The sequence below is a fragment of the Pteronotus mesoamericanus genome, unplaced genomic scaffold, assembly GCF_021234165.1.
Source record: "Pteronotus mesoamericanus isolate MK-2021 breed Mesoamerican mustached bat unplaced genomic scaffold, CSHL_Meso_final contig_134, whole genome shotgun sequence".
Classification (NCBI taxonomy): Eukaryota; Metazoa; Chordata; class Mammalia; order Chiroptera; family Mormoopidae; genus Pteronotus; species Pteronotus mesoamericanus.
In genome coordinates this window covers 1,137,890-1,157,445 of record NW_026555061.1, presented here as the reverse complement: position 1 = coordinate 1,157,445, position 19,556 = coordinate 1,137,890, and the positions used below count along the sequence as shown (strand labels likewise).

Below are 19,556 nucleotides of genomic sequence, written 5' to 3'. Positions count from 1 at the left end.
GCGCTGCTCCCAAGATGCACGCTGACAGCCCCCGGGGGCGTGGGAAGCTGGGTTCTGCTGCTGTCCGCGGGGCGGCCGGAGCTGGGGAGCTGCTGGACGCGAGGCCCGGCGCGGGGGCGGGGGGCAGCACGTTCCCTTCGCAGCTGGTCACGCCTCCTTTTGGGCTGTAGACCAACAACGTGTGCCGTCAGTTACCTATGAAAGCACAAGCCATGTAATGTTCCAGGCTTTTTATCCTTTTAAAGAATGAAGTGTGGGTAGACAATTCTAAAGCACATGAGAGATGGTGTGGAGCTTTGCAGAGAACTTCATAATCATGTTAATTAACTTGGGGTTTCCAAGAAGACAGAATCAAAAAAATGTTCCCCAGACTAATAATTCTGAAACACAAAAATTTTGCATCTAAAATTGAAATGATCAAGTGACCTAGTTACATAAGCTTGCCCTCCTTCCTTCCACCCATGTGTCACCTTTCTATGATCTGAAGAGCGCGCTGGGAGAATTAAACTTGTGGTGAGTCAGTGCGCCACGCGGTCGCGCGTGTGGCAGCGGCACCAAGACGCCGGAGGGGCTGGCAGGGCACGCAGTGGGCCTGTGGGCGGCGAGGCGTCCGGACGCGGGGGAGACCACCGTGTAGACGCTGGGGAGGAGAAATCTAATGACATCAGGCAGCTGAAATCAAAGAGGAAAACTTGGTGGCTGCCCGTCTTGGTGGACCAAAAAACGACTCCTCTGCCGGTAAGTTTCTGTGTGGTCCCGGGACTTGGAAACCGAGCCTCTGTTGGCTTCATCGCTGCTTGAGGCCAGGGTGGCCAGACTTTGGCAAACGGCGCGTGGCCAAGTAAGACGCTGGCTGACGTGTATCTGCTGCGACCACGTTAGCCACAGACGGGGAGGGAGAAAGGTCGCCCACCGCTGTGGCGCCAGCTGGGGGCTGCGCACACGCGGTGGGTGGTGCGGGGGGGGGGCGGGGGGGGGGTCGTGCGACCTCAGCTGCGCTTTCCCACGGCGCTCAGATGGAAGGCCCGGGCGGCCGTGAGGGAGGCGTCGGAGGGACAGGGCTCCCGTCCCTGGAGGGCGGGGGGCAGATTCTTCTGATTCTAGGGCTGCGCCTTTTCTGTATCACAAAGACAGTCAATGCGACCTTTGAGTCCCGGGGCAGAGGCCTGCGGGCCAGCCCTGTAGGGACACATGCCAGGAACCTGGCACACCACACAGCCCCCTTGAAAGAGCAATCGGCAGCAGGAAGCCCAAGATGAAGAAGAGGCGCCGATTCTACGGACCAACACCGGACACTGTGGAGCGCCCCGCTGTGCGCTCCGCCTGTGAGATCCGGCGAGGGGCGCTGGGTGGACCTCGGCGCGCAGGAAACGAGACTCAGAGAGGTGGCTGGCGGTGTGAGGGAGACGGGGGCGTCCGAGGGGAGCAGGGCCGCGCTGGAGCAGGTGCCACGGGGACAGGACGCGCGTACCAGCAGGGTGCTGGGCTGGGAGGGGGTGCGCGGCCTGGAGCCCGCCCGGCAGAGTGCACCCACCCCCTGGGGACCCGCTCACACCCCTGGGCGATGTCCTCAAAGTCCGGCTCAGCGCACGGTGCTGCGATTCATGGGAAGAAGCTGCGGTGACAACGCCGTCTTCCAAGTGAAAGTGTTAAATGGGTGGTGATTAGTTTCATTGTGCTGTGGGTTAATATATTTACGCCCCTGAAGACATCGCTTGCCTTTATACGACGGTCGCAGGCGTCTATTTTAGTCTTGCCTGTGTCTCCCCTGAGCCGGCGTGCGACCCTGACCCTAACCTCCACCTGGAGGCCTCCTGTCGACCCTGTGAAGCCCGCCGGACAGAGGGAGAAAGAGGAAATGAGCAGAGACAGGGCCTGTGGGGCCGAAATAGCCGCCCCCGCCCCCGCCCGCGTCCGCTGCTCCCAGGGTAGGCCCTCGGGCACAGCCAGGTGTGCGGGCTCCTATTTTTGGTGCGGTCTGAGTAGCAGGCCTACCCGGTGTCCCAGCCCAGGGCGGGGCGTCCGGAAGGAAGGGCGGGGCGTCCTGGAGGGCGGGGCGTCCGGGAAGGGCGGGGCGTCCGGAAGGGCCGGAATCCCAGCGCCAGGCAGGGCAGCGGCCGCTGCCCCCCGAGGGCTGGGTGGGGGGGGGCCCCCCCAAAGTATAGACGGGGCCACTCAGGGCACTTCAGCCCGGTCCACTTCTCGCAGCAGCGAGGCGTGCCGGGTATCTGAACGGCCTGGGGGTGCTGAGGAGGGGACCCACGGCTGGGGACAGGGCTGGGCGGCGGCCCGTCACCCAGGAGGTGCGCCTGAGCGGGGATTTCATCGGTCGGGGCTCACATGTTAAAACATTGAAAAGGGCTAATGATCCGCCTCAGAGGCCAGTGAATTCGGAACACGCTTCCCCGAGAACGAGATGGGCTGGACGTTGCCGTGGCGCCCGGGCAGGGACGGGCGCGCGGCCCCACCTCTCGGCAGGTGCCGCGAGCGGACTGGTGCCCCTCCCCCGCTGTGACGCTTCTCTGCGCCGTGGGGAGGGAGCGCGGCGCTGGCTGCGGGAGGAGCGGTGTCGGGGTGGGGGCCGCGGCCGCGGCGGAGGAGGAGCCGCGCGACACCGGGCCGCGGCCCTGGGCCCAGCGGCCTCTCTCGTAGCACGTGGGCAGCTGCAGAGCCGGGCAGCCCGCAGCGCGGGGACCAGGCCTCTCGGAGCCGCGGCCGCGGGTCAGCCCGGCGCCTTTCTGCTCCGTCGCAGTTCAGCGTCGCCGGGACGCCCCCCGACCCGCCTCACCCAAGCCTCTGCCGTTCTGGGAGCAGGCGGAGGATGAGCTTCAGGGGTTAGGCGTGCCGTGCAAAGAGCGGAGGGCTCCTCGATCCTTCTGCCCAAACGCGACCTCCCCTGCGGGATCTCAGGCCGCACCGGCTCGCGGGGCAGAGCCTGCGCCTCTCCCTGGGAGGGGCGGCTGCAGGCCCGGGGTGCGCCGGCTCCGCCTGCAGGCGCAGGAAACCCCGCCCGGGGGGGGGCCGTGTTCCCGAGGGGGTGCGCCTGCTGCTGTGTCCTTTACCCGCGAATGTGGCCCGGGGCGGGCAGGCCCCTTTCCTCCCCGAACTGCCCTAGCAGCTGCCCGCGTCAGCACCGGCGGCGGCCCGAGCCGCCCCCGGGGGCCCTCACAGCGTCACACTGTCACACAGTGGCCTGCCCGCCTCTGCGGCCCCTTTGTCAACACCCTGGCTGCTCCCTTCGGCAGAACGAAAATGAAGGCGCTGAATCTGGGTCACCCGGGGGCGCCATGAATCAGCAGGGGCCCCGGGCCTCGCGCCCCGCCCCCTGCCCCCGCCTGCCATGCAGCCTGAGGCTGCGGGGCCTTCGCAGAGCCGAGGGTGGAGGCGGCAGGTCTGATCTGCGGGCTCCCCTATCGGCAACATCGCTCAGCTGGGGGCCCGACACGAAAGGATGTGTGGCTTTCGGATTTCTTTCTGGCAGATGAACAGATATTTCGGTATCTCTGAAAATCCGTCCTGTGTGTGTCATTGAATGAAAGCGTGCTGGAGCAACTCGGTCTCCTTTGCTCCTGCTGGTGGACTGGAGCCATTGCAGACTCTGCAGGACGGTAAAGAGCGTGAGCACGTCCCCTCCCACGTGCTCTCCTGAAGCAGCGGCTGCCACGGGGCCGAGGTCCTCCAGTCCGGAGCCCGGGCCGACCAGGTCGCGGTGCCTCCGAGCCCCGGGTTCGGCAGCACGGGTGATGGCGTCCCTCCGGTCACCCCGCTCTGCCGGTCCTGGCGGAGGCGATCACGGCTGCGCTGAGGAGGCCGGGAGTTTGTCGCCGGCTGGAGCACGGCCGCCCTGGCTGGGCGTCAGTTTCACAGCCGCAGGGAGCTGTTTTATTGATGGGAACCATCGCCTGACGTCAGGGATGCAGGGCGCTCCCTGCGGCCTCCTGGGGTCTGCGCAGCTGTGTCCTCTTCCCGTTTCCTGAATCTGCCTCGAAGCAAAGCAGCGGCCCCCTGCTGTGGAACCGGATGCCCAGGGAGGCTGGGGCCCTGGTGTGCCCCGGACAGGGAGGGTCGCGTGCCACCGGGGAGGCGGCACTTCCCCAGCAGTGAACGTCAGGGGTGCGTCGTGTCCTGCTGCTGTCCTCGGGAGTCCCCTTGCGTCACGCAAGCAGGCCGCTCGTTGTGAAACCCACAGGGTGCAGGGCGACCTTCCTTGCGGTTCTCCCTCCCCAGCCAACCCCCCCCCCATTCCAGCGTGTTCCTTCCCAGGCCGTGTCGGGGACACAGGACACTCAGGACACTCTCGCGCGCCGCCCCCCTCAGCCCCAAGCCCTCCCAGAGGCTCTGGGGCGGGAGCCGCCTCCAGGTTCCCGCCCAGCACCCCCGTCTGCCGCTGCCGCTGTGTCCTGGCCCCCACATCTCAGGTCGGGCGGACCTTCCCGACTTCTCCCCTTCCTCGCTCCTGGAGCAACGCCCCCGCTCTCCCGTCCGCAGCCGGAGCCCCACGGCCCGTCTGGGAGGGAGGGGCCGGCCACAGGCTCGGGGACTCTGAGTCCCTGATGGGCGGGTGGCCGGGCCGCCTCCTCGTCCCAGCGGAAGCGTCTCCTTGTACCTTCGTGCCCTGTGGCCCCCGCCGCCCTTTGGTGCCCCTGAGAATAAGGCCGTTCTCTTCCTCAGCGGGGCTCCTCGCCGACGCCGGACGGCAGCCGCGCTCACTGCCGTGGCGCCCCTCGCCCTGGCGGCCTCCTTGCTCTGTGTCCTGGGACTGGGCCCCTTCAGCACCCGCGCCGCGCTCGCGCCTGCAGGGCTGGGGCTCCAGTGCCGAGCCTGCGGGTGTCGCCGCGTCTCTGCGCCTCTTGCCGGAGCTCCCCTCGGAGGCCCCAGCACCGTCACCACCTCCGTCCCACCGTCCGCTTCATCGCAGCGGTCGCCACGATCAGCGGCATCATCCCCCCAACACCGCCGCCACCGCTATCACCGCCGCCATCGCCGCCGCCTTCCGCTGCGACTGAGGGCCAGCCGCTGCGGGGGAGACGCGCCCTGTGTGCCTCTTATCTTCACACGGCTCCTCGGCAGCCTCTCATTTTCCCTTTCGTCAGGGAGGAGACGGACACCCAGAGGTTAACCTGAAAAAAGTCTGACCTGTGGCTGACGGGCAGCCGAAGGCCCGTCAGGTGTCACCAGCCCCCCCGCGCCCCCGTCCCCTCCCAGCCTGTGTGCCTAACTGAGACTCATTTCCTTCCCCTCAGATCAGTTTCTATAGCTTCTCTCCATACACACAAGTCAGAAACCTAGCAGGAAACGTGCAGCCCGGCTGTCCCTGTTTGGGCCGAGACAGAAAATTCGGCATCACTTTCCCTCTTCCCTGGTCCTGGTCTTCCCCAATTTTTCCAACGGGCGCCCCAACAGCATCTCCTCTCCACGTTCGTCCCAGAGAGGCACGCACTGGGGATCGGACGGCGTGGTTGGGAGCCTCGGCCCTTCAGGTTCGGAGGCGGTGGGTTTTGAGGAAGTTGCTTTGTCTCCGAGTTTCAGTTTGAGGCCGCCGCCTTGGCTTGTCGGGGAGGGTCAATGAGACAGACCGAGGGGAACATCCAGGTGCCAGCCCCCAGCGCCCGGAAGCCTGCCACGGGCACCGCCGTCCGCCGCCGACCCTGCCTCTGCTCCCTGACACGGACACTCCGGTCCCCTGTCTCTTCTCCTCTTTGTCCTGGGCCCCTGCCCGGGGCCCAGCGCCGCTCACGGGCTCCCACGCAGCCCGGCCCCTCCACGGAGCTTCTGTTCCAGCCCCGCCCCCCCGCCCCACCTCCTCCTTCCCAGAGACCGGAGGCCCTCAGATGGGGCGGGGGAGGGGGACACTCCTCAGTCTCCCAGTGCCGCGTCCTCAGTGACAGATCGCACATGGCCCCGCGCAGCGGGTGCTGCAGGACACATGGTTGCGCGCGCCGCCACGTCCCAACTGTGCAAGCTCCTGAAAGGCAGAAGCTGAGCAGCGGCCGAGGCGTCTCTGTGCGTGGCGCCGGGCGTGCGTCGCGTTCTGCACAGGCACTTTTGGCAGGCAGGGCAGGCTGGATTTCCCTGAGACACCCAGAAGGAACATCAGGACCCGGAACATCCCGGGCCCCGTGCGGGCCAGTGGACCCAGGAGGCAGCCTCGGGGCCCAGGGCGGCGGCAGGCCCGGGAGCCAGTTGGGGTCCAGGGCTAAGGTCCCCTCAGGTTCCCTTCCCATCTGGGGGCCGAGAAGAGGCAGGGCTGTGGGTCGCCCCGGGACACTGGCCCCCCGCCGCTCTGCACTCTGCCTCTGAAAGGCGGCCCTGCGTCGGCGGCCGCGGTTGCTGTTGGTGGCTCCCTGGCCCCTGGGGCTGCAACACGTGTGGTATTTCCCGAGACTTGATTCCTCGCCACACACTAATGGGTCGCTAGTGCCTTAATGATTCTTTCAAATAATTTTTTTACAATTACTTGCATCTGAAAATGCATCCCTGAGCAAGTCAGTGACTCTGTCCCTCCTCTGTTGTATCTAGTGACAGGCCAGGGGTCCGGTTGTCCCCCACCATCTCATAAAGATCACATGGACTGCTTTGTAGGGACCGGTGCGGTTTATTGGAGGCGTGATTGACAGAGAGCGCTGTATCGGTTTCAGGCGGACACGTAATGATTCGATCTCCGTACACATTGTGGAATGGCGGCCACAGTAAGTCCGGCGAACGGCTGGCACCTCACAGTCTGGTTTTGATACCAAAGTCACAACGGCGTGCGCTCATCCTTAGGAAGAGCCACGCCGGCGGCTGTCTGAAGTACGGGACGCGGCCCGGCCCAGCGGCCCAGGACCCTCGGAGGCCGGAGCGGCCGCCCCCAGAGCGGGCGCTGTGACAGCAGCGGGTAGGAGACCGGCCGGGTGCGCACCAACCACGGTCCTCGGGTGGCCTTCCCTTGGCTCTGCCGCGTCCCCCCGGCCAGCGGGGCGGAGACGGCCAGGTACGGGGCGGGGGGCGGCTGCTTGGGTCCTGCACCTGGGGTCCCAGCCGGGCCCCCTGGCCCATCCATGGGGCTGCTGGCTTGAAGGGCGTGCCAGAGAGTCATATGATTCCTTTATAACCTACAGGATATAGATGGTTAACCATCTGCATTTGAGCAAATAGGCGTTTCTTTTAAGTAGGAAGTGGTAATTCAGCAATTTGCTTCTGGCCCATTCTAGCCTCTCACTGCGCTTTTCTTAATGACCCCTGGAAGTCTTGTTCTCAGAACCCCACCCGTGGCCTGGGAGCCCGGTGCACCGCCGGGCGGGGCTGTGACTGAGCCGTGGGTCCTGGCATGGCCTCAGGTAAGCGTGGCCCGCCACCCTCCCTGCCTTCAGAACGTCTCGGCACCGCGGGCCCCTCGCCTGGGACCGTTGGACATGGGGCTGCTTTGTGCAGAGACGCCAGGGCGAAGACACATGCCTTTCCAGGGCGGCCCGGTGGTGCTGAGCTGCCCGCGGGTCTGCCGACCCCCGAGGCGGCCGGGACCGTGAGAGCGTGCGTTCTGTGCGGGCTCTGGGGTGGGGCGCGGGCTGTGCTTCGGGAGAGAATCGCAGTTCTCTGTTTCATGGAGTAGACAAAGGGAGCAGGAGCCGCTGAGAGCGAGGCTAAGACATGTTTTGGAGGCGATGCAGAAAGTGATTTATGCAAAGCGAGGTCCTGGGCAGGTGTCTGGGGTGGCTGGCGATCCGTGGGAAGGGTTCGTAGGGAAACTAAGGGGAATCGATCGGGGGGACATTTTTTATGGGGCTTGGTGCGACGCAGGAGAAGCTCTGATCGCAGACACAAATTCCATGAAGTCGGCGTCTGAGGCCGTGAAAGACACACGGTGGTTTCAGGAGAGTCTGCCGCAGACCCCCAGAGCCACCGGGGGGGCAGGCCTGGCTAGGGCCGAGGTCGCACTGCAACAAGAGAAATGCCAGGTCTGAATTGAAGTGGTTCTTAAAATGGTTAAAGAGGTACTTTCTGCAAATAAAGAAGACAATGTCAGAGCTGGCTTCCAAAGAAGCAAAAGGAACCAAAATCAAGAGAAAAAAAAACCCAACCTATATACAAATCACTGGAAAAAACCTTCTGACTTCTTTGTTAACCGCTTTTACTCAAAAGCAGAAGGAAGCCAGCCTACAGTTTCAGCCCTGCCGATGTTTCTCTAAAAAAGTCTGAAGCCCTGCGTGCCCAGCGATTCGGATGGACTGAGAGACCGCGCCGTTGTCGGACACAGGCGAGCGCGTGTGAGTCTCACCTCTGCAAACGGGTTTGAAAGGCATGTGTCCCGCACGATCTGGGGCAGCTTCGCAGCCCTTGGCGGGGGGTGGGGGTGGGGGTGGGCGGCCCTGGAGTCAAGCGTGTGAGGGGGTGGAAGCCCGGGCGCCGGGACGGGGGTGGGGGGCGCGCTGCAGCCTCGCCGTCTCGGAGTGGGCGGGCCGCCCACCTCTCGCAGTGTGGGCCGGGGGGACGGACGGAAACCCGCGACCCCGGCGCCCGGAAAGTGCTTAGCACTCAACCTCCAGCACACACACACCCGCCCGCACCCATGTGCATGCATGTGCGTGCGCACGCAACCTACATGCACATGCGACACACGTGCAAACACAACGCATGCACCTATGCACACTAACACATGCACATACACGGATATAAACACACAGAACACACACTTTTTGTTCTTATTTCTTATCTTGCAGATCATCACTATTTAGGAAAGTAAGCACAAATGATGAGTCTTCTGATTAAATTTTAACAAACTTAAACTTGTGATTAGGTTTGTTTACATTAAAATTTTAACACAAATTTCTTCGCTGATGGTATTTCACTAAGAATATTAAAGACTCTCTCCCATATTTAGTTTTCTTCGGTAAGGCTGCCCTCGGCTGAAAGGGTCGATAATTGGGGCTCGCCTCCCAGCCCCCCTGCCTTTCAGGCCACCCCCCTGTCCTTGGCACCTGCCGCCCCTTCACTGGGTCCCGCCAACTGCCCCCGAGGTCTGTTGTCCATTAACAGACACCAGCTAAGACGCTTGCTGCGACGGACGCAAGCTGTTTCCCACCTGTTCCTGGTCACCTGCAGGCGACCAGTGACTCCCAAAGGCTCCAAGTCCCAAGGGCTCCTCTGAAGCCGAGGCGGGTGGCCCGGGCGGGGCCGCTGCCGCGGAGCAGAGCGGGGCGGGCGCCCGCCTTTCCTCAGTGGCGCTGAGTGGACGGCTCGCGTCTGATTCCCAGGGGTCCTTGTTCTCACTTTTGAGTGAACCCATCCATTTGCTGTTTCTGAGGCACTGTCTACCTAACCAAAATGATACTAGTAGGCCACATTCTTTTATTGCAAAATGGAATATTTTAACTTCTATGTTTGAAGTGTTGCTCTAACGAAGTCCCTGCGAGGTTTTTCTCAAGGCAACATTCGTCTTGCGTGTGGCACCAAAATCTTTATGACGTTACAACTGAAGGGCAGATGCCGCTCTTGTTTACCCCCTGCATGCGTTTGAGTGTCAGGATTCTAACCCTGTGCTTGTCATTGAAAAGGCGGTACACTCCCGTGGTTTCAAACCTTGAACGCGACAGGAGCAGGAAGGCCTCACATATCATTACGTGCCCCTGAACGGGAGGCGACACCTCTCCGAGACGTGCCCTGCGGCCAAAGTTGGCCTCTAGGTTTGTCTGAGACGGGCCGACGACCCATCCGGAGGCCGCTTGGGGCCTGCAGGCTTTGTTGTGGGCGTTTCTCAGTGACTGGATCCAGTCCTCGGGGCCAACGGGCCTCCTGGACGCCGCGATCCGAACGTCCTGGCCCGCCCTCCCGCGCCCACGCCCGTGCGGTCGGCACCGAGGAGGTGGGGCTGGCGGGTGAGCCGCGTGTGTGCCCGGCGCCTGTGCCTGTCCTTTAATGGCTGGGTTAATGAATCCCCCGAGGTCCCTTGTCCCTAGTGTCCCAGGAGACACCGCCGTGGGTGAGGAAGTTTGAGGCGCGCCTGGAGCCGAGTTCCAGGAGCCGTTGGCCGGGCCGTGCTGTGGACGCCCCAGAGGAGGGCGCCGCCGGCCTTCCGCCCCGTGCGCACCCGCTCCCCGCCGCTTCCTTCCACCCGCACCTCCCGCCTCCCCCAGGATTCCTGGTTACATGCTGGTCTGTGCCCGTGTCTAGTCCTTGGAGCCAGCTCCTCTGAGAGGCACCCGTTGTGCACAGGGACCCGCGTCCCGGCCACGAGGGCAGGCACACGACCACGCCTGCCCCTGCCCTCCGGCCGTGCGCACAGGCGAGCACCAGGCGCACATGCCGATGCGCCACCTTTCCTGCTGGAAGATTGTCTGACACGGCTCGTTCCTGACGAGCAGCGGGTTCAGGTCACAGGCGGACACCAGGCGCCGCGACAGTCCGTGCGAGAGCCTTGCTCTCCAAGGCCCCCGGCTCCGGTCTCCTGGCGCCGGGTGGAAGCTGCCGGGAGCTTAGCTTCGGCAGCCCCTCCGGGGACCGTGGCCAGCAGCCCACGAAGCCCAGGCTGGTGTGCGATGGGCAGTCGAGACGCCCGGGCGCCGTGTGCTCGAGGCGCCTCCCGGTGCACTCGGCCAGGACCCTCTGCCCTCGGCAGCGCTGTCTGCGTGCTCCCCGGGGTGGGGGTGGGGGGCTGGCCGAGGGCCCTCATCGCCGCTGTCCCCGGCGGGGAGGTGCGCGTCATGGCCGCCCGGCCGCCCTTTCCCTCAGGAGGAGCTGTGCCCACAGGGTCTGAGCCGCCTGTCTCCACCTCCTGCCCCCCAGGGGCGCGCCCCCGGGCGTGGCGGGGAGCCGGCCCTCCATGGGGCGGCCCACGCCCTCCCTGGCGAGCCTGCCCGCTGCGGGCAATCCCGTGTCCGCAGCCACCACACACCGCGTGTCTCCGTACCTTTGGGGGTGGGGGTGGGAGCCCCGACCCTTTCAAATGACAGCGAGTAGTTGACGACCTCATTCGTAAGCGACCGCGCAGGTCGGCCTCTTTAAGGCCAAACAGTGCCCGTTCTCAGGCACAGTCGTTTCCGCCGTCCTCAGCCGCCTTCGCCCCCACCGAGACCGGCCGCCACGGGCTGAGCCCTGCAGGGTGGGCGCGGCGGTCTCTTGCCTCATGCTTACACTCTAAGGTTTTCCTTCGACGTCTCCTTTACTTCATTTTAGTTTGTTTTTGCTTTAATCTTTATTGCATTTTCTGTTACCCTTTGGTCCCCTTTACACCCCTCCCCAGCTGTCCCCACACTGCTGTCCCTGTCCGGGGACCATTAGACTCTAAGTTGTAACAGTTCATTTACCAATGCCATGAGAAATCGCCTCACATTTAGCAGCCTGACGGCCCCGTGGGTCCCCAGCTGCTCGGGGGCGCGGCCTCACCCGCCGGGGCTGCCGGGCCGCGCCCCCGGGGTCTCTGAAAGCGGATTCATGTCCTCGCTCAGGCAGGCTGTTTCCACAATTCACTTTTTGTGGTCGGAGGACCAAGATTCTCATTGGCATGTCGCGTGTCAGCAGAGGGCCCGTCCCAGCCCCCAGAAGCCACCGTGTTGCGTAAGCTGCGGTGATGGTGACGAGGCAGAGGCGGCGGACAGAGGCCCTCTCCGGCTTCGAATCTCTTTCCTCCTGCCGCCCCCGCCGGGAAGGAGTCTCCCTGTGGAGAGAGAGCGCAGGCTGCGGGCCCTCCCCCTCCCCAGGGGGCTCCCTGGTCCCCTCAGCAGGGGACCTCTTGCCCCACGGAGGCAGGGCTACGGGTCCCGGGGTGGGGCGAGCCCCTCTTCGGGCCGGGCTGGCCGACGACAGCGCCGCAGTGCCCCGGAGTCCGGAGTCCGCCAGGAGGCAGGGAAGCCTCCCGCCGCTCAGCGAGCGCTGAGGAGCCGCTTCACATTCCTGCTGAACTTCCAACTTCCATCTGGCCGTGGCCCCTTCGAGTCGCATGCGGGGCGTCCATTTTCCTGCTAAAATGTTCTGTCTCGGACCTAGCACCAGCGCGCCGTGCGGAAGTACCGGGTGCTCCTCTGCGTGGCTGAGGGAAGGAAGGCTCGCTGGCCAGGGCCAGCTGAGCCGGCGGTGCCCTGTGTGAGGCGGCGCCTGCGGATACGGCCCGGCGAGGACGTGGGGTCGGGGGCGCGGAGGAGCGTGTGCGGGGAGGGACGTGAGGGCCTGGCAGCGGGATGGGCCAGACCCCCATTCAAGGGGCTTTACAGCCATCGGTTTGTTGGGTCACCGAGCAGCAGACTGATGACAGGCTGTGTCACCGGCCGCTCATCAACCCCCGGTGGATACTGTACTGCTGACTCTCAGCTCCTTAGCGAAGGCACAGGAATATCTATTTGTTAATCCTCACCTGAGGGTATGTTTATTGATTTCAGAGAGACAGGGAGGGGCGGGGGAGGAGAGCAAGCGAGCGAGCGAGCGCGCACACAGCATCGATCACTTGCCTCCTGTACACGGCCGACCAGAGATCGAACCCGCAGCCTGGGTGTGCGCCCTGACCGGGGAGGGAACCTGCAACTTTTCTGTTGTGAGGGTTCAACGCTCCAAGCCACTGAGTCACCGGGCCAGGAGCATCTACTTTAAACCTCCTCCATGTCTCCGCCGTCACAACTTTCATAACAGAAACAGGTGGTTTCTCCCAAGAGCTGACACCTGCTGCTCACAGTGCGAGCTGGTTGCCATGCACGGCAGGTGGCAGGTGCACGGGCTTCCTCGCGGGCCGTGCTGGCCCACGGCACCGACGCGATTTCCCTGAAACGGCTCACACAAGTCTTGTGGTGCAGCGGTGGTCTGGGCAGCTGAGTCACTTCCAGGAACGCCGAGTGCCTGACAGCCACACAACGTGACTGCGGCCTGGGGCTGGGAGCACTGGCTCTGAGCCGCGGCCGCCCAGGGACATTGTCGCTGTCCCCATTTGTGTGTCCTTGGTATTCCGGCCGGCACCCTCAGCAAGGCGGCGCTGACACACGGGCAGGGGGCGATCTCGTGATCGTTCTGCCACCCTAATCAAGTCTGAGAATAAACGACAGGAGGTTCCACGGGGCCTCCCCGAGAGACGCGATCCAGAGCGAAGGCGCCGCCTCTTGGAGCCTCCACCGCCCCTCCCGCCGACCTGCCTTCCCCGAGGCCCCCCTCTCACGGCCTCCCTTCCTGCTGCCGCCCCGCCCCGAGCCTCGGCCCCTCCCCAGGCCTCCTCGGGCCCCTCTCTGACCTGCAAGGCCGCCGCCTGCACGTCTGTGTGGAACTGCGGGCAGCTATTTTTTAAACTTTGTGGGCCTATCCGTTACATGGGGTAAGTGTCACCAGCCCGAAACACAGGCAGACGGAGGGCTTGGTTCCAGGCCACTCCAGGAACGCGGCGAGTCCCACACAGTTTTGGTTTCCCGGTACATGGTAAAGTTCTGTTTCCACGACACGGTCGTCTATTCGGTGTGCAGTAGCACATCTGGAAAAGGCAGGTGTCTCTGTCAAGTACGTTGCTGCTACAAAGCGCTGACCATCGTCGGAGCGGTTGGGAAAGTGGGGCCAGCAGCCGCGTCCATGCGGTTGCCCCAAACCTCCCACTTGGCGCCACGTGCACTCAGACGGGGTGACAGATGCGCGACGCCGTCGCAGGCCCGAGGCGAGCCGCCTCCGTCCCCACCCAGAGGACCCTGTGCCCCCTCTGCCGCTTCTGCGCGTCCCCGACCCGGGACCGCCGCTGGTTTGATTCCCGCCACTACTGTTTTGCCTTTTCTAGAATGTCACGGACATGCAGCTGTGCAGCGGCTGGTCCGTCCGTCTGTCCTCTACCCAGCAAGCGCTGTTGAGTCACTGTGTTGGCGCGTCGGCCGCGCACTCATTTCACTGGGGAGCAGCGTTCTGCCCACTGTGCACGGGGTGCGCCTTCCTCACCGGGCGGCGCCCCAGCCGAGGGGCGCGCGGGGCCCTCCAGCCCGGGGCCCTTAAGAGCGAACCGCTGCGGACCTCCACGTCCGGGGCTTCCCTTTCCACTCCTCGTGGGTGAACACACAGGTGTTCCGTCGCTGGTTCATAGATCAGGGCCGTGTTTAACGCCACGTTGCTCCCTGTGGCGAGCGATGCTGCGCTCCCGCCATGGAGGCAGCAGAGCTCCGGGGGCCGGCAGCTTCACGCACACACACTTTGGGTCCGACAACCTGCGCTGTCTTGCTGCCGCTTTAACTTTAGCCCTTCGGGACGGAGGTCAGGGAGCTGAGGTCTCACCGCAGGTTCACTGTGCGCGTCTCCAACGAGGAATGATTCTGCACACCTTCTCCTGTGTCAGTTGCCATCCGCGCGTTGTTTTCTCTGGTGAATGTTTGGCCTGTTTCTTATGGTGTTGTGTTTCTTCTTGATGCTGAGTTGCAAGAGACCTTTGTACATTCTGGATACAATCTGTGATCAGACATAAGTTTGCCAGAAACCAATTTCTCATTCAAGGGTTTTGTTTTCCAGTTTTTAAGAGTCTTTCAAAGAGCGGGAGTTTTAAATTCCAATCAAGCCTGATTTGTCGGTTTCCACAGTTCACGCTTTTCGTAGTTTATATAAGAAAACTCTTCCATTCCCAGAACACAGAGATCTATGTTCCTTCTACACGGGCTATGGTTTTAGCTCTCACACCTGGGCCCATAACTTGTTTGGCGAATTTTTTCAATTATTTATTTATTTATTTATTTTTGCCTATGGGGCGAGGTATGGGGCAAGGACCCATTTTCTTATATGTGAACATCCGGTCGTTCCAGCACCGTTCACGGAAAAGACTGTTTCATCCTCCGTGACCTGCCTGGCACTTTAGTCAAGAATTGGTGGACCTCTCTGTGCGGGACTATTCCCGGACCCCTTTTGTTCCATCAATTTTATGAATCTGTCCTTTTCCCAGCACTCTGCTCAGGTGATGCCGCGCCCTTAGCTTGCAAGCCGCTCCCCGTGGGCGCCGGGGCTGCGCTGAGCTCCGAACGGCGCCCCGCGCACTCTTTGCCCCCCGGGCGGGCCCAGAGCGCTGGGGTGTCCTCCGCCTGCGTCTGCACACTGTCACCGCCTGTGTCCTGTGGGCCTTTCCGGCTGTTTGTTCTCGGCTGACCCTTCACGGCTGGGAGCGCAGGTCTTGCCGCCGCATTCTGATCGGCGTCTTCAGGCTGCTCAGCTCATCGATTCGTGTGTCTCCTCGTGTGCTTTTGTAACTCAGGGTCTACACGTGCCTCCTCTGCACGCCCTCGAGCACCCGCTGAGAAGCGCGCCCTGCGGGCGACGGCAACGTGCGGGCACCCCCGCCTCCCCTAGCCTTGCGTTCAGAGCCTGAGGGAGCTGCTGCCCAGGCTCACCCGCCGGTGACAGAGCCAGGCCTCGGGGAGGGGGCGAGGGCACCGATCTGTAACTGTGGAAGCAGCAGAGCGAGAGTCGCGTAGCACAAGAGTCCTCTCAGAAAACCCTTCAGGGCGGCGCTCTGCGGGGGCGCCGGCTTCCCCCTGAAATGTCGGGGACCCACACTGGCCCGTCAGGGAGGGCGGGCCCGGCACGTGCGGCGGGCGACGGGCAGTTTCACCCCTGCCCGTGCAGCGGGCACCTGCATTTCTACTGTTCCCCTCTTCTTGACCTTTGCCAACCACCTGGCAGGGGCCGGCGGGGGAGGGAGAGCGAGTGGGCAGGAAGCACATTTACATGATGTCAGAGAATTCTAGGCTGGGGTTTTTTGGGGGGAGGGTATTTGACAGATGGTAAAGCAGGATGAAAACACCAAGTAAAGACAAATGACTGGGTGGGGGGAGGGCAACGAAACCCCCCCCTGACTGAGTTTGTTTCCAGGGATGGGTTTCGGAGGCCCTCACTCTGGGTCGCGGCTGCGCCCACCCCTCAGTCTGGGGCCCTCACGGCGCCCCTCACGGCGCGAGCTCAGTGACGGTCGCAGCCATCGTGTCGGCGGCCGGCCGGTCGCCCTGCTTCACAGACGTGCGGTGCTCGGCATTCCTTTGCGGCCGAGCGGTCCCGGCCACCCTTGCTGCTGTTCTCCAGGGACCCCAAACGGGTCTGTCCGCCCAGCCTTCCCTAATCGTGACGGCTTTGACCTTCTTCCCCGCCCTCTGGTGTTTGAGGATTACGCCGTGTCTGCCCGGCAGATTCGTGTCTGTTAAGCAGAGTGTACGCTGGACATAGCTGTAGCTTTTAAAAATATGTAGAGTCCTATTGCTTTTCAGGCCAGAGAGTCTGATTTAGTTTATCTTGAGAATAACCCTCACATACAAACTTTAAAGAGAGACCGACCAGTGATCCTCACGGGCCCACCTGGGTGAAAATCGCTGAACTGTAGTGCAAACTCTTTGCAGGTGAGGACTGTAAGTCATAAACATCGTGGACCGATCTTCACTCCCATAAACCTCATTTGGGGGAATCTTGTAGAATGCACTGCAGTTGAATTGTGCGTGAAGATGCGTGTGCAGATCCTTGTCTGTGGTTTGGCCGACGTCTCACACTGTAGGTCAGGCACGGGCGCGTCCCAGCCCACAGCCCCCACGCCTGGGCGAGCCCGTCCACTTGCGAGGTTGTCCAGGACGGCTTCCATGCAGCCGCGACAGAGACCTTAGGGCCTGCAGAGCCCAGAAGACGTGCCGTCCAGCCCTCCGCGGCCGGAGGGCGCTGACCCGCTGTGAGTGGGCGTTTCCACGCGCTAGTCCCTCCAGCCTCGGCGCTCCCGACCTCGGGTCTTAACCACGGTGCCCTTGGCTTCCTTTCCCGCCAGGCTCACCCGTCTCCCGGTAGCGCCCCGGCGAGCTGAGGGTCGGAGTCCTTTCGCTCCTGCATCAGGCCCGCGCCCCGCCCGGACCGGCAGCGCAATGACCGCGGTGAGTTGCCACCTTGTTTGGGCGGGGCAGATGAGTTCGGCTGCTGTGGCTCCTTGAAAATCATGCTACAGTTCACTCTGCCTTTGTTCCTTTCCCAGGAACCAAGGAGTTACGACTACCCGTACGGCGACGAGGACAATAGCACCACTGGGGACTACCCACCCATGAGCGAGAATTTGCTGTGCTCCTTGCAGGAGGTCAGGGACTTCTCCAGTCTGTTCGTGCCCATCGCTTACTCATTGATCTGTGTGTTCGGCCTCCTGGGCAACATTCTGGTAGTGGTCACCTTCGCCTTCTATAAGAAAGCCAAGTCCATGACCGACGTGTACCTATTGAACATGGCCATCGCGGACATCCTGTTCGTCCTCACCCTCCCGTTCTGGGCCACCAGCCACGCCACCGGCCAGTGGCTGTTCAGCAGCGCCATATGCAAGCTGGTGAGAGGCATCTACGCCATCAACTTCCACTGCGGGATGCTGCTGCTGGCCTGCGTCAGCCTGGACCGCTACATCGCCATCGTGCAGGCCACCAAGTCGTTCCGCCTGCGGTCGCAGACGCTGGTGCACCATCGCGGCATCTGCCTGGCCGTGTGGGCCCTGTCGGCGGTCATCTCCATCCCGACCTTCACCTTCCACCAGAAGTACAGCCTGCAGGGCGGCGACGTCTGCGAGCCCCGCTACACCGGCTTCCCCGAGCCGCTGCGCCTGAAGCTGCTGATGCTGGGGCTGCAGCTCTTCTTCGGCTTCTTCGTCCCGCTGGTGTTCATGGTGTTCTGCTACCTGTTCATCGTCAAGACCCTGATGCACGCTCAGAACTCGAAGCGGCACCGGGCCATCCGCGTGGTTGTCGCGGTCATGCTGGTCTTCTTGGCCTGCCAGGTCCCCCACAACCTGGTGCTGCTGGTGACGGCGGCCAACCTGGGGAAGATGAACCGGTCCTGCCACGGGGAGAAGCTGATGGGCTACACCAGCAACTGCACCGAGGTCCTGGCCTTCCTGCACTGCTGCCTCAACCCCGTGCTGTACGCCTTCATCGGCCAGAAGTTCCGGGGCTACTTCCTGAAGATCATGAAGGACCTGCTGTGTGTGCGCAGGCGGCAGAAGTCTCCGGGCTTCTCCTGCTCCAGGCTCTACTCAGAAACCTTCATCTCCCGGCAGAACAGCGAGGCCGTGGACAACGACAACGCCTCGTCCTTCACCATGTGATGTCCCCGCGGCGACGGGCGGACAAGCCCTCAGACGTGCGTGGTGCGCAGACGCGTGGGAAGGGGGACACAGAGCGGAGGCGAGCGGCGTCTTCCCTGCGGTCCCAGGGCTGGGGACCTTTCCAGGGGGTGGGGACGGGGGGGTGGGCTTTGGCGCGTGGCGTTTCCCAAATTTCCTTGGCCAGAGACACTGTGACTGTGGTATTTATAGCCAGCACCCCTCAAATCAGGCTTCAGGAAATGGGGGATTGGAGGGATGTGGCCACAAACATGAACATTTTCAGAAATGTTTGTGAAGCAGCCATAGGCCACCATTTCTTCATATCAGAGCTAAAAAAAAAAAAAAAAATCACGGAGCTTGAAAAACCAAAACAGAAAAAACAAAACAAACAAAGCCCTCATGCACCCATTCTAGGCAAAAGGTCCAAGATTTCGCCCATCAGCATGGCTGCGGCTGCTGCTCAGAAGCAGCTCAGGGACCGGCCTTCGATGCCCTTGGCGGGCCTGAGGCAGAAGGGCCGCGGGAGGACGGGCTCGGGAGCGTGAGCTGATGACATGCAGCCGGGATGCAGGCCAGAGGGCGGGATGGGCATGAGCAACAGCGTCCCCGTGGGTCGGCGCCTTGGGCTGGCGCGGCCCGCAGGAAGGTGGCAGCTTGCTGCGTGTCCCTGTAGCCGGCGACTCCCCGTGGCAGGCTGGCAGGCTGGCAGGCTGAGGGCCCGGGGCGGACGGGGCGCCCCCAGCACACGGCCACCACCCCGATGGCTTCAGGGAGGTTTGTTTAGCGAAGCATAATGAAACTGGAGTTTTCAGTGCCGCTTCAAGCGCTAGGCGTCAAAACTTTTTATACACAGAATGCTTTAAAAAAAAAAAAAGAACAAGGAAACTGAGCTGAGAAAATGTAGAAGGAGCGTCTGTCGCCTCCTGAGTGGGGCGGGAGGGCGTGTGGCCGAGGGCTGGCTGTGCAGCCCGAGTCGCCTCGGCATCTGCGGCAGACTTGAATTAAGGTGGTTCCCCCCGTGCCTGCAGGGAACGAGGGATCAGGTCTCAACAACGCTCTTCCACTTCCGGAGAGTTCACAGACCCTGTGTTTGGCAGTGCTGTGTGAACACAGGAATGTAAGGGGGAAAATATGTGATGAAAAGACAAACGTGTAGAAGATACCAACATGACCTGCTGCAACACTGGCTCGGCTCATGCTGACAGACATGTCCTTGGGGAGTCTCTCCAGTCCTCCTGAGCCCTCACCAAGTCTCTCTGAAATTCAGTGCAGTTCTTAGGGCTCTAAGCCTGGATATTAAAACGTGGCGCTGGCTTTGCCACCTCGCACGGGTGTGCGCAGGACAGAGAGACCAGCTGCCAGCTTCTGCGTCCCGTCTGGGGCACCGCGATGTGCACGGACCTCAGGCCCTCCAAGCCTGTTAGCGGCTGGCGCCAGAAACCACGGCGACGGGGGCGGCCCCCGACGCGCCTGCGGTGCGGCTGTGGCGCAGATGTGATCTGTGAGGACAAGCGGCCGTCTCCTGCAGGCTCGGGAGCCT

The 19,556-nt window shown here is 62.8% G+C and overlaps 1 protein-coding gene across 1 annotated transcript; it reads left to right on the top strand.

Moving 5' to 3' along the window:
- The first annotated feature begins 16,873 nt into the window (after positions 1-16,873).
- CCR6 (C-C motif chemokine receptor 6) lies at positions 16,874-18,016 on the top strand. The gene has a single exon (XM_054595045.1). It carries the CDS (start codon positions 16,874-16,876, stop codon positions 18,014-18,016), a length of 1,143 nt encoding a protein of 380 aa, XP_054451020.1.
- The last annotated feature ends 1,540 nt before the right edge of the window (positions 18,017-19,556 follow it).

Coding starts and splice junctions, on each gene's coding strand:
- CCR6 (XM_054595045.1), top strand. CDS start 16,874: ATGCTACAGTTCACTCTGCCTTTGTTCCTTTCCCAGGAACCAAGGAGT.